The sequence below is a fragment of the Miniopterus schreibersii genome (genome assembly GCF_964146895.1).
Source record: "Miniopterus schreibersii genome assembly, chromosome: 6".
In the NCBI taxonomy this organism is placed as follows: domain Eukaryota; kingdom Metazoa; phylum Chordata; class Mammalia; order Chiroptera; family Miniopteridae; genus Miniopterus; species Miniopterus schreibersii.
In genome coordinates, this window is record NC_138107.1 from 79,751,880 (window position 1) to 79,766,422 (window position 14,543).

General features: G+C 34.4%; 1 protein-coding gene across 8 annotated transcripts in view; it reads left to right on the forward strand.

Moving 5' to 3' along the window:
• The window catches only part of STXBP5 (syntaxin binding protein 5), a 132,559-nt gene that overhangs the window by 75,592 nt on the left and 42,424 nt on the right, over positions 1–14,543 (forward strand). For 7 of the 8 annotated variants that reach the window (XM_081141381.1, XM_081141383.1, XM_081141384.1 and 4 more), the window contains exons 10-18: positions 695–849; positions 2,460–2,532; positions 5,048–5,195; positions 5,412–5,479; positions 5,742–5,782; positions 6,600–6,820; positions 7,313–7,491; positions 11,114–11,239; positions 12,844–12,995. In XM_081141381.1, coding sequence (XP_080997507.1) covers positions 695–849; positions 2,460–2,532; positions 5,048–5,195; positions 5,412–5,479; positions 5,742–5,782; positions 6,600–6,820; positions 7,313–7,491; positions 11,114–11,239; positions 12,844–12,995 — 1,163 coding nt within the window. Of the gene's footprint in view, positions 1–694; positions 850–2,459; positions 2,533–5,047; positions 5,196–5,411; positions 5,480–5,741; positions 5,783–6,599; positions 6,821–7,312; positions 7,492–11,113; positions 11,240–12,843; positions 12,996–14,054; positions 14,136–14,543 lie in introns of all 8 variants that reach the window. The other variant, XM_081141388.1, reaches the window with a different exon arrangement.

A 14,543-nucleotide genomic window follows, 5' to 3' on the forward strand; every position in this document is an offset into this window, starting at 1 on the left:
GGTTTTTTTATGTTTTGCATATTTAGATACGCAGTTTTAAAAAATGGGTCAAAAAAATCATTATTTAATGATGACTAATAGGGAAATAGAGTGTAGTACTAATTAGAAGTGCAAGCTGGCAGTTGAGTGATGTGCATGGGAGCCATGGTGTGAGAGCAGACCAGCCAAGGTTCCAGGAGAGAAGTAAGCCCTGCAGAAATGATTTGAGTGACTATTTTCTCAGCTTTCTCAGGGGTGACTTGTAGCTACTACATTCTTGATGCCTCAATGATACCTTAATTCATTATGTATAATGGATGCCATAAGGTATTAACATTCTGTATTTGAAGGCCTAGCTATTAGGATTGAAAATAAAGGAAGTCTATTCTAGAGACTTTGCAGCAGAAACCCAGAGAAAAATTTTTGACAGCTATACTGTATAAAGAAGATAATGGAAGTTATTTTAGGGGCCAAAAGGAGGTTTGAGAGTCAAATGTGGTCAAAGTTCATTCCCATTATGGATTAAATTTTAGGAACTCACCTGAGTCCTACCTAGTGCAATTAAAAAAAATCCATGTGCAAATATTTGATTAAATGATGCATTAAAATGTTAGAACTTAAGATTTGATTATTTCACTAAATAGTGTGATATAGCAAGAATATAATTAGTCTCCACCATGCTATTTATAATCCTAACTATGCATTTTATTTCCAGGGAACCTTTTATTATTTTATCAGGAGGTTTGTCATATGATACTGTAGGAAGAAGGCCTTGCTTAACAGTTATGCATGGGAAAAGCACTGCCGTGCTAGAAATGGACTATTCAATTGTTGATTTCCTAACTCTGTGTGAAACACCGTACCCAAATGGTAAGTTTTACATCTTTAAAGCTCATTCTCTATAGATATCTGTATTTAGAAGAAAGACCTATATGTTATTTTAGTAGTTTCCTTATTGTATTGTGCTCATTCTTCTGGGAGGATGTGTTGCCTTCATAACTTTGCAAATTTTATTTCAGAGGTTAATTTTGTTTAATAAGCTTTATCTGTTTAATATTACATATTAGTACTAAGTACCTTTGTAGGATAAAGAAAACTATACACATTAAAAAACATTTTAGCCCTGGCCAGGTAGCTCACTTGGTTATAGCATTGTCCTGATACACCAAGGGTGCAGGTTTGATCCCCAGTCAGGGCTCATACAAGAATCAAAGAGTGAATGCATAAATAAGTGGAACAACAAATAGATGTTTCTCTCCCTCCCTCTCTCTCCCTCCCCTTTCCTCTCTCTCTTTCTCTCTCCCTCTCTCTCCCTCTCCCTCCTACTCTCTCTCTCTCTCTTTCTCTCTCTTTCTCTCCCTCTCTCCCCCCTCCTCTAAAATCAGTAAATAAAAATTTTAAAAAAGAAACATTGTAATATTTTGTAAAATACTAGTGTATTAGTCAGGGTTCTCCAGAAAAACACAACTATTAGAGATGGATATAAATACAGATAGAGTGTGTTTAAGAAATTGGTTCTTGCAACTGTGGAAGGTGATAAGTCTAAAATTTATAGAGTAGGCCTACACCCTGAAAATTCAGGAAAGAGTTGATGTTGCAATCTTGAGTCCAAATTCTGCTGTTTTGAGGCAGAATCCCCCTGGTCAGAGACTCTGTCTTTGTTTTTCAGGCCTTTTAGCTGATTGGATGAGGCCCACCCATATTATCTAGGATAATCTGCTTCACTCAGAGTCTACTAATTTAATGTTAATAACATCTAAAAAATTACCTGTACAACAACATCTAGTCTGTTGCATAAATTTCAAGAGGAATTTAAACCTGGATCTTTCTTATTTTTATGAAGCTAATTGAGATATAAAGATGTAATAAATTTTATAGTTAGCAAGCACATATAAAATGTCCAAGGTAGGGATTATAATATTACAATAGAACTTCATTGAGTTCCTAAGATACCCAATAATGAGAGTTCTTATGGGTACTCAGATTTTTTTTTTTTTTAATATATCTTTATTGATTTCAGAGAGAGGAAAGGAGAAGGAAAGAGAGAGACAGAAACATCAATGATGAGAGAGTCATTGATTGAGCCCACAACCCGGGCATGTGCCCGGACTGGGAATCGAACCCTGATTGCCTGGATCTTAGGTCGACGCTCATCCGCTGAGCCACACCCGGCCGAGCTGGCTACTCAGATTTAAATCTTAAGTTTATTGGCCATGTCTGTCTTTATAATTTGCAATACCTTACCGGCATGGGAGCCTCTTGCCTTACCACTACAAAACCAAAATAATTTTAGATGGGTTAAGATACATATTTATCTCATTTAGAAAATACTGGCCTTAAATTATGTTAAGTATAAGATGAGAATGTTAAATACTTGAGAAGTAGAACAAAATAAAAACCAAGCAAAAATATTTATTATATAACTTGCTGTCTTCTTGCGTATTGAAAACCACTATTCATGCATTGTTTTTCTATTCCAGATTTTCAGGAGCCATATGCTGTGGTGGTTCTTCTAGAAAAGGATTTGGTACTTATAGACCTTGCACAGAATGGGTAAGACATTAAATTCGGTGAGCAATTATATTTGTATGTGGTAAAATATTCATTTTAGCATGCATTTCTCTGAAAACACTAAGTTTATATCCATAACCTTGACCTCTTCTTAGAGCTCCAGATACACACTTCTAATTACCTAAAAAATTCCTCTAGTATGTTGATAATTCAGAATTTTCATTTTTTAAGTCAAAATTTGTTGAATTTCTGAAATTCCATATGATTTAATCTAATTCTTTTGCTCCAGGGCCTCATCAAACCACCGTGTCCAAAATTGATTCCATCACACACTTTACCTCCGGATAAGCTCTTGTCATTTCTCCAACCATATTCACTCTCTTTTGCAGTGTGTCATGAATGCCATTGTCAGATTAATTTCACGTGCCCCACCAGTCTTACTACTCTTCTCTTTAAACCACTGTGTTTGTTAATTTAAGAACCACTTCTCGGTCTATTGCTGTACACAGTTGGAATTCAGGGTACCTTTCCAACCTGGTTTTTTACTGTCTTCCTGCAGGTGCCTTATTCTCTAGAAAACTGAACTGGGTATTAAACAAATATCACACTTCCATGTTCTTTCTTATATAATCTCCACGGCTGAAACATTCCACTGTCTCACTGTTATCAAAAATCCATGTAACTTTCAAAGTCAGGCTTAGTTTCCTCTTTAATATTTTCCTGTGCTTTCTTAAACAGACATATCATATATAATCTGTAAATTTCCCCCATAGCTCCTTTGCAACTTTTTGTGGTTATTTGTTCTATTCTGCTTTTTATCTAACATAGATGATACTATGTTTAAAGTTCTTTGAGTAGAAGAACATTGTACTACCTATTTGTATCTCTTGAGAGATAATTATTAAATATGGTCTTAATTGAGTTTACCCATTCAGTATTTCAGTAATTCTTAATTGGGGACAATTTTGTCCCTTAGGAGATATTTGGCAGTCTGCATAGACACTATTATTGAGGAGAGGGGTTACTACTGCCATCTAGTGGTAGAGGACAGGGATGCTGCTAAATATCCACAATGCGCCCGACAGTCCACCACAATAGAGAATTATCTGATCCAAAATGTGACTATTACTGAGTTTGGAAAACCCTGAAGTAAAGTGAAGTGTATTATTTCTCTTATTTTAAGGCATTTCTAAATTCACATCAAGTTTAGTTATGTGCTACCTGTAAAATTTTTTTTCTTCTTTGAAAGTAACGGTATCATTATGGATTAAAGGAATTTAAAAACATCATTTCTAAATGACAGTCCTAAAATAACTTTCTCTGAATACGATTTTATTTTTTTACTTGGGTAAGGTTTAAAATAGTGAGATTTTAACTTGTGCTCTGTACTGAGATGTATTTGTTAAAGAAAATATTGTGCAAGTAACCTGTGAGTAGGCATTTTATTTAGCAAATGTATCAGTTAAATGTGTAGTAATAGTAGAATTATTGAGCTAAGGGTTATATAGTGTGCTTATAAAGAGATAAAAGTTGCCTGCCATATTTTAAATGCATCTGTTGGTTTGTTTGAGTTTTGTCTTCTGTTTTTATTATGAATGGTTGAGGAGGGAGCGATGACAGTTGGATTTATTTTGAAGTCTAGAAAGGAATTTTCTGAAATTTTTCTCCTTGAACTTTTTAATTATTATCAGTAGTAGACTGATTGATACATCTAATTTAGACTTATTTTTTAACAGGTTTCTGGTTTTCTGGATATTTTAAAATAGTCATTCTCATTTCCAAGGACTTTAAAACCAGAAAAGAAATATCATTGCATTTTAGTTAGTATTTTACTTTAATTTTATGATTTTTTATAACGTTTTTTGCTTTATTTAATATAATTTTATATCTGGAAAACATTTAAGATAGAATTTATTTATATTATCACTAAACCAAGAGAGCATTTCTAGATTAAATATTTCACTGGGTATTACATTGATGGAGGAAAAAAGGAGAACTGAAAATTTCTATTAGCTCTACTGATATAAGAATGAGGTATCTGTTTATTGAGAACCTGTAGCTTAATAGTTAAGAGCAAGGTTTAAATTCTGCTGCTGCTTGCTAGTTGACCTGGCTTTGGAACATTACTCTTTGTTCTTCAGTCAAATGCCTACATCATAAGTTTGGTGCAAGAGTAAATAAGATAAATATATATAAATCACTTAGGCTAGTGTGTGGTACAGGTATGTTCTGTAGTACCAACTGAAGCTTTTCTGTTTACCATTCTAATTGAGCAGCTGTCATTAGAAAAGATGTTATTTTTTTACACATATGCATATATTAAATCTGGTAGATGTATGTAATTTCTAAAATTCTATAGACAAGAACATCCTATCCTAATAGTTAAAATATAAGTTTAGATAATATGTTATGTGGACCATAAAGGATGTTAACTTTAAATTAATCAAACTAAATTTTTTTCCATTCCAAAGCTATAAATGTTTTTTAAGTTTTCATTGTTGTGTTAATCATAAGTAATAATTGTTAATCAATACTTTTTCTTTTCCTGTTGCTAAAGATACCCTATATTTGAAAATCCCTACCCTCTGAGTATACACGAGTCCCCTGTTACATGCTGCGAATATTTTGCTGATTGTCCTGTGGACCTGATTCCTGCACTTTATTCTGTTGGAGCCAGACAGAAACGTCAGGGTTACAGCAAGAAGGTATGGAACATGAGTTTTATTGTTTAATGTTACATTAATAGATCAGCATTTTAACTTTTCACCTTGAACTGTTTGATAACACCGAATCCTTTCCTAGAGAAAATATATAGGAAATCCTTATTGGAAGCAAAGTCTGTTGTTTACTGTTGTCATAGAAATACATGAAGGTGTTTGGTATGCTTGGAAGCTGCTTTATACAATAATCTTTTTTTTCAGGAATGGCCCATCAATGGAGGTAATTGGGGTTTGGGTGCTCAGAGTTACCCAGAAATAATTATTACAGGGTAAGTAAAAGTCTGTTTTACCAAATAAATCAATAATAGCTAAATATAGTTAAGACTACATGAGCATGAATTAATTAGGCAGACAGTGCTTTCCTTTATGCTGTGACATAATAAGAAATAAGTTTTTTTCTGTAACCTGTCAAATTACCCTAAATTGTATCTTTTTCCTCATTTTGGTGACTATCTTTTTAAATAATATACTTCAAAGAAAGTAAAAATGTAATTTTTTTCATCACATTGTTAACTCATTTGCTTTTCATAGGCATGCTGATGGATCCATTAAGTTCTGGGATGCTTCTGCAAGTAGGTATTTTGAATATCATTGTCATATATTAATGTTATATGTTTTACAGTCATTGCTTTTATACAACCTGTATTGTAATAATTGTGTAACCAACATTTAATTTGAAATTTGGAGGCTGTAAATTTAATACCTATTTATCAAGTATTTGAGGTCAGGATTTTTAATAGATTAAAGATATTCTTCAGGACATTAATTAGAACTTCTTAACAGAAGTACTCAAATTCTTCAAAATTTCTTCAAACCATATTTTTCTAACTCAGAGATAGGAGAAGCAGGCATATGTTTCAAATCAACAGAAATCTGTAGAATAACTTTAATGCCTGATTCTAAACTTACGCCACGAAATTTGTGTTGTCTTTTTGAGGTACTTATGGTAGTTATATAATGGCAAAAAAGGAAACAATGCTTTTAATGGCTAATGTTTGCAAAACATACATAGCAAGCACTCAGAATCCAGTTAACTCACAATATATTATGTTTCAATATTCGAAAATCATTTTAGGGAAGCAAAATATTCTTTATTATTTTTATTATATTTATTTTTTATAAAATCTTTTTGTTACTCATTTTTTTCAGGTTATCTAAATTCATCATGATGCTGATTTTTTTTTTAGTGAATACAATGAGTATACTTTTTTTTGGTCAGTGAGTACAGTGAATACATTATCTAAACGTGTTACAGGAATGTAGACCTAGGAATAAAAATATGGTTCAAATAAATATAGGCTATTTCCTTACATAGTATAACTGATTAAATATTACCTTCTATTTGTTCTTTTTGTATTAAATTATCTAACATATTTATCTTTTATCTAGTAACTCTGCAAGTATTATATAAACTAAAGACGGCTAAAGTATTTGAAAAGTCAAGAAATAAAGATGACAAGCCAAACACAGACATTGTAGATGAAGATCCGTATGCCATTCAGATCATCTCCTGGTGTCCCGAGAGTAGAATGCTCTGCATAGCTGGAGTTTCAGCTCATGTCATCATTTATAGATTCAGCAAACAGGAAGTTATTATAGAAGTCATTCCGGTAATGGTCTAGTAGTTATTTTCAGTGTCAGATGTCTGACGTTTTAAAATTTTTGAATTACTTAGAAGGTTATTTGCAGTCAATTTTATCTATACTTTTTAAAAACACCTCAATACTTATATTGCCATCTTCCTTTTCTTTGAAAAATAGTATATTTTTATGTGTATCTTGTTACTGAACATTTAAATCCTTAAATGCATTATATGTTTCATTTGAAGAAAGCTAATCTGAGTACCAGCACACTCTAATTTGGTTTTAACAGAGTGCCATAAATTCTAAAACGTGTGTGTGTGTGTGTGTGTGTGTGTGTGTGTGTGAACTTGCACATACACATCATTTCAAAACTGAGTAAGAAGCAACTTTTTTTTGTTAAATCCTTATCTTTAAACATCTTGCCAATTTTTACCTTTAAAAATGTTCTTTCCGCTACAGTGTAATAAAATGAACTGTATTTATTGGGAGTCAGTAAGCTATCTCTCACTTTTACGACAGATGCTTGAAGTTCGATTGTTATATGAGATAAATGACTTGGACTCCCCGGAGGGTGAACAGGCCCCACCTCTGCCAACACCAGTGGGGGCCACCAGTCCTCAGCCCATTCCTCCCCAGTCTCATCCTTCCACCAGTAGCAGTTCCTCTGATGGCCTTCGAGATAATGTCCCTTGTTTAAAGTAAGTTATTAAAAAAATACAGATGTTTTGGAAATTATTGTTTAATTTAGATTAATTGTATGCGTTAGTAAAGCTATGGTAACATTATTCTGTGATGGAGTAAATGGCGTAAGAACAGCTCTGTCTGTGCTTTGCTTTGATTGATCCAACTTATTTTTCTGTGACATCAAGAGGAATATGATTGTATTCCATGATTTTATCCTTAAAGTACTAAGATTTTATCTTTAAACAGTGGACTAGCCTGGTTCTTTCCTCTGTATAGCTCAGTCTTCTAAACCATTGATATTTTTTAGTCCGGATTTATATGTGGATGAAGTGTATGTTTAGACTGCTTTCTAACATTCTGAAAATTCTCTTTATTCAGTCTTTCGAGATTCAGTTGTTTCATAATCCTTTTTTTGGTCTTTTTCTGAATCTTCTTTAGCACCACAATATCATTATTTAAATGCTTTTATTTTAGCATTCCAGATTTGAATACATTTTGCTTTTCTACGGGAATAAATTAAAGTTTTCGTTTTTCCTTTCAACTTATATTAATGGTTAAGTTTATCAAAGGGTATGAGCCTTAAATATGGCAGAGAAATAAAACAATGAGGAATGAGTTAAAATCATCAAACAATTTTATGAAAAGTCTGATTAAAAGTATTGTATTTACAGAGAAGACAGTGTAATGACTGAAAAGTGGTTGTAGAAAATGTCCAAGAGATTCATTTATAAGAGTGAGGGGCAAAAGCCAGACTGTAGTAGATTCAAGGTAGGGAGAGTGGTAAGAGAGAAATTTGCATTTGTTAAAGGACCAGGCTTTGTACTGCTTTGCTTTAGATCTGCTAGAATCTCTTCTATTGGTGAATTTGTTCAACAGTTGCTGTGGAGAATATCTGTGTAATAAAAAATGCGTTCACCCCAAAGATAAGGCAGATTTTTTATATCACAGTTATTTTTAAAGTATAATTTAAAAAATATATGTTTACTTAAATTTGAGATTGTATATTCATTCTATGCCAGTAGCTCTCAAGTGGGGATGATTTGGCTCTGATACACTGGGCAATGCCTGGAAATATTTCCAGCAGTAATACCTGGCACCTAGAGCATGCGGCCAGGGACGAGGCTAACCGTCCCACAGTGCGCAGAACAGTGCCCACAGCAAAGAACACCCAGTTCAAAACGCCATGGTGCCAAGGACGAGAAACTCATCTGATCGAAAAAATGTAGCCACTGAAAGTTAAGCAGCTACTTTCCTCAGAAAGGTCCCCCCCTCCTTCCCTCATGTCCATACCCTCCTGCCTCCTTTTTGCTGTAGTTCTTCCACATGTTTCGCTGGAATGAGACTTGGAAATACAGAATTCTTCATTCTTCCCTTTTATTACTTATTCAGTACTACTTTAATTTAAACTTAAATTTGTAAAGTTTTCATTAATGCCCTTTTTACTGATTTTAACGTTAATTTCTCTAGCTTCCTTTTTTTATCATCATCTGAGGGTATGTTTTATTGCTTAGAGAGAGACAAGGATACAGAGAGAAACATCTGTGGGTTGCATATGCCCCAGCTGGAACTAAACCTCAGCCCGGGCGTGAGCCCTGACCTAGAATCGAACCCTCAGCCCTCCAGTGCACAGGATGACGCTCAACCAACTGGGCCACACCAGCCAGGGCTCCAGCTTTTTGTTAAATTTAATTTTTATAAATATATAAAGTACAATTTTTTTGAGGTTTACTTTGGTAACATTTTTGAGATTTTTGCCTAGAATGCACGCATTCATATTCATTAATAACTTCTCTTCACAGTTTGAGTGATACTTCACTTCCTTCCTTTTAGTAATTTTCAAGTGAATACAGTTACTTATTTCACATTGTCTTAAGCCAATTTTTAAAAGTCAGACATATAACCAAATTGATTTATGATAACTAATACTGAGGTTTTTGTTTTTTGTACGAAACCTTTGTGCCTAATTGGTTTATTGAGAAGAAATGTTTTTATAGTTGCTGTTTTATTTGTTTCTTTTACCAACCAAGTTTTATGTTTTTATGTAAATATTTTAATTGTGCTTCTGCAGGGCATTTGTCCAGACAGACAATTGTTTTGAAATCGCAAAGCCTCCAAACATTGTTTTGATATTTAAAATACATTTGTACAGATTAAGGAACTTTTTATAAAAGTTCAACCCCTTGTCTTTAAAAAGTGAACAAATTGATTTACATATAGCAAAACATTAAAGTTGGTACCGTGCATGTAATCAGTGTAGACATAAAACATAACACCTATCCACTCCCCATTTCCTGTGTTTTAAACTTAAATCTTACATACTCTGTAATTTCTTGATCTGGTTTCTAATTTTTTACCGGTTGCAGATTGTGCAGCATGTTTGTCTGTCTTATTTTTGTTTAAGAGTTTTTTTGTTTCTTCATACTGGGTAAAATAGGAATTTCATAAGTTTTGTGTGTCTTCATCACCTAAGTCTTAAATGTGCCCATAAATGTACTAAAATTATCCCTGAAATGGCTCTTCCTGCTCTGGAGAAAATGGTTTAATGCACACATTAAATAAGCAGGGGGAGGGTGGATACTTTCTTGAACCTCACGTAATTCATACAAGGAGAAAGTAGCACTCTCAGACTCTTCGGCCTATGCTTATGTCAGCAGAGGCTGTCACTGGTGGAGATGAAATGCTGCTCAGTCCTTATTTCTAAGTCTTGAGATGGACAGTTGGAGCTGAATAGTGGGCGTTTCCCTGGGAGAAATCAGAACTTCTGCCTTGGCCGGTGCACAGTTCTGAGTGTATTGCCTTGCAGGCTTTGCATAGGCCGCAGTGACTAACTTAGTGACTGTTAGGAATACCCCTAGTGATTCACGTTTACCCTGACATTTGGACAGCATACGGACCCTTCTCTTACCCAGAGTGAGTCTAGCAAGTATCGCAGTAAAGGGTCAGGTGTCGTGGTCTTTCCTAGAAGTACCAGCTAAATGATTCAGAAGGGTTCTTCCTGTAAGCCTGGTGTCGGGAGGTTCACCACTGAGTGGCCGTGCTGTTCTTTCACACACTCACTTCACTCCAAGGCACAACCCTCACAATGCCTTATTGAGAAGGAATTTGAGTAATCAAAAATGTTCTTACTTTAAAGTCAAAGTATATATTTTTTGGTAGGAAAAGTCACACACAAATAAATTGCTCAAGGTTTGTTTTTTCCCCCTCATTCTTTAACTTGTTATGTTTTTGGACAGTTTTCATTTAGTTAAACCTTTTTTTTAAATTTTAAGTCTGCTTTTATAACTTGTTTTTTTCTTCTTCTTAATGCCCGGGCTCCTGCTTCTCCTGTTCTTCTCCCCAGCCTTCCTTGTCCTTTCATCCCTCCCTCCCCACCCTACCCACTTCTCCCTGTCTCCATCCCCCTGCTACCTCCCCCCACTTAATATGTGAAACTTACATGTGACTTCTTATTTTTTTATATTCATTTACACGTTTCATCTCCAACTAGATTAAGTGTTTCTAGAGGATAGAATTCTGATTTTTACTTTTTAAAGTATCTACTGCAATTTCATGTACAGAGTTTTGTATATTTATGCATGACCCTGTAATTACATAGGCTAGTAAGATATAAAGGTAACATGTTTTCCTTTATTACAGAGTTAAAAATTCGCCACTGAAGCAGTCTCCAGGTTATCAGGCAGAACTAGTTATTCAGTTGGTGTGGGTGGGCGGAGAACCGCCACAACAAATAACTAGCCTGGCAGTCAATTCTTCCTATGGATTGTAAGTATAATTTATGTGTTTCTCAGCCTCTTCATAGTATTTCATACATTTTTTTTAATTTTTAAAAATTGAAATGATCTTTATTATAGTGTCACTTAAAAAGTTATTGTATAACTTTACTTTCAGACCAAATTCAGTGTTTATTTGGAACATAATTCTCTTCTGAATAGTTATTCTAGTATGGTTATATTGCTTTCTGATATTAAGTTAATTGACTCTCAGACTAGTGAATTATTTGAGGTAAATGTTTAAAGTTACCATATCCTCTCCTGGATGTACTCTCAATTCCTAGTATTAATTGGTATCGTGGAGGTCTAACAGCATTGACCCAGAAGACTGTGCACTAAGCTGATTCTGTAAATGGTCAACCACAGCTATGTAATTTATTCTTCCTACTTCCAAAATTAACTTGTATGGATTGTAAAAGCATAGTAATAGTTTAGTGAAGTATTCATCTGTAGTACAGGTGTACTTATAATTCATAACTTCAGGTATATAGTGCTACTTGTACATACGTTTTATTGTGATGTTTATTTTGTTTTAAAGTCAGCATTGTGGTATAAGAGAAAGCATATGCTGACTGTTCAGTCCCGGGCTGGTTATCAGGTGCAGGTCACGGTCTCCTTCCTTGATGCTAGCCCTGGGGACCTGGTCATCCTTCTTCCTCCTCATAGCTGTTACTACTCAAGTAAGACTGGCTGTAGACTGAGGTGGTTTTCTTTCATGTCTTTTATTTGCTGTCCCACAATGTAAGGGCACAAACCTTCTGCTTTTTAATATTTTATTGCCCACAACCATAAAGGAAACCAAAAGGGAGTAAGAAAAAGAAACAACAGGAAGTTTCAAAGGAAGGTGCTAATCAGCTGATCACAGGCTTCACTTGGTTCATGGCTATATTTTGTTCAGCCCTTTTTGTGTATTTTTAAAATTTGTGTATTTTTAAAATTTGTGAATTTTTAAAATTTTTAAAATTTGCCAAGATTATTTGATGTGAAAATCCATATTTAGAGTTCCCACTGAAAAAAATCTGATTATCTGAACCGTGTCTCCATTGGTGCTTCACAAAAGTCAGCAGGAACCGAGCTGAAGTTTTTTCTCTTTGGATGGGTCGTAGTACAGTATCCAGTCCACCACCATCCTTACCTGTGTGTTTTCCTTACTTATACAGCCCCTCTATGCACTTCAGTTTTCAACTCCTGGCTTAAGGGATCTTAAAGGAATAAAATTTATTTATTTATCGTTGATTACCAAAATTTTCCTAAAGATACAGTCCCCTACTTTCCCAGTGGAAGGGAATGTCTTCCCCTGAGAGGCTCAAAACTAGATGTCACATTGCTTAGTGTAGGGATTTATGTCTCTGATCAAGTTGCAACTCCTATGTCAAATTTTCTTTAATGATATTGATTTGTAATCATTAATATCTGCAAAAGATCTACACAGTTTCATGAGAAGCCATATGTCATCCGTATTTTTATGTCTGTGATAATCTTTTGTTTAAAGAAGAATTTTCTCTAAGACCCATCATTCTTCTTTTTTAGCCTTATAGACTCCATTTTCTTGTAATTATTATTTAGGCTAAAATATTTGCTCTTTTCCTATTCTAGGGTGGTGTTTGGGAATTGTAACGGCATTGCGATCGTTGACTACCTCCAGAAGGCAGTACTCCTCAACCTGGGCACTATTGAGTTATATGGCTCCAATGACCCTTACCGGAGAGAACCCCGGTCTCCTCGTAAATCCCGACAACCTTCAGGAGGTAAGAAGAAAAAAATACTGAATTTTAAGGTTTCTACCAGTGCTGAGTTACTTCTGTGAATATAAGTACTTCAGTTAGGTAAATAGCTTGTCTGATTTAGTCTGATATATAAACTGTCAAAAACTAGTAAAAGGATTGATCCTCTTTTTTTGTTTGTTTTGTATTAGATTTTGCTTTTCTTTTCAGTGTTCTAGGATTTTATCTAACATTGGGAAAGAACACAGTATCAGACTTCTTTAGCTAAATTATGATGACAGGAAAGTTTGTCTCATTATTATAGAGCAAAAGTACACTTCAAAGTTTTCCCGCTTTTATTGTGAGGCCAACAATTTTTTTTAACTGTTTCATTAAAAAGAATCATTTTCCATGTGAAAAAGTATATGCAAATGTGAGTTTCAGTTCTGTGAAAATAGAGTGTTCTCAGATAGCCTTGAGTCAGTGCAAACCCAGATCCTTTTAGAACGCTCTTTATAGCATTCTTCTGTATTTTCTCGATAGTCTTAATTTTAAAGGTTTTAATACTAATACATCATGAAACACATGTATAGTTAGCTGTACTCCTCACCTTCTTTTTCTTTAACCTCATTGAACACACAGAAAATTGCATTGGGTCTTAGGTACATAGGGGTATGTTAATGAGGCCTCCAGCAGTAACTGGCCTGCAGGCTCCAGTCTCCCCAGGACCTTCCCTGCTGTACCAGGGATTGAAGGGAACTCTGTCTGGGACAGATTTAACCCATTTGCAGAATGCCAGCGCACAGTGGCGCATTGGGAGGCTCTGGCCTGTACTAAATCAGTCCTTCTGAATTAAAATTCTCTCTGAGATTCATTTCTCAGTTGCTCTCAGGATGTTATGGGCTAATGCTATCTGTGTCACAATTCATGAGAAGAAAATATGATGGCATATAGACCTACTATCTTGTTGGTTGAATTTTTCCCCCCATTTTTGTTTGTGTAATCATTTCATCATGTGTTCTCTTCAGCAGAAATTGTCCCAGCCGTACCATTCTAGTATCTTTGTCTCCTTTTTTTCCTTCCATTTTTCATTTCTTCACTAAGGTGTGCTGATGGTGACCCCTTGCATGTGCGGCCTTTCTAGCTTACATTCTGACTCTGTGAAAAAGCTCCATTCTTTTTTATGTAAGTTATTTATTCCATGTCAGGAAGATCATGGCATATTTGTTTTTGTCTGTAAAATTGTTTTTTTCCATTTTTTTAAAGCTTATTAAATAACATATCATTACTTAAGTTCATCTCATGTATGTGAAAACAGCTATTGAAATGTTTGTATCGCAATCCAGTTTCTTTATAAAGTAAAAAAAACTAATATTTAGTGTTATAAAGTTACAACACTGTCATGATAGAGAAGAAGATTTTTATGAGGGAGACAAATGCTTCTAACAATTTTACCACAAACTTATTGAAAAATTTTAGTACTCCTAAAATCATTTTTTCCCTTAATACTTCACTGTAGTTTACATAAAATTTCTAGAAACTAAATACCTAAATTTATCTAAGGATAAAGAACAATTTTACAATGTAATTTAA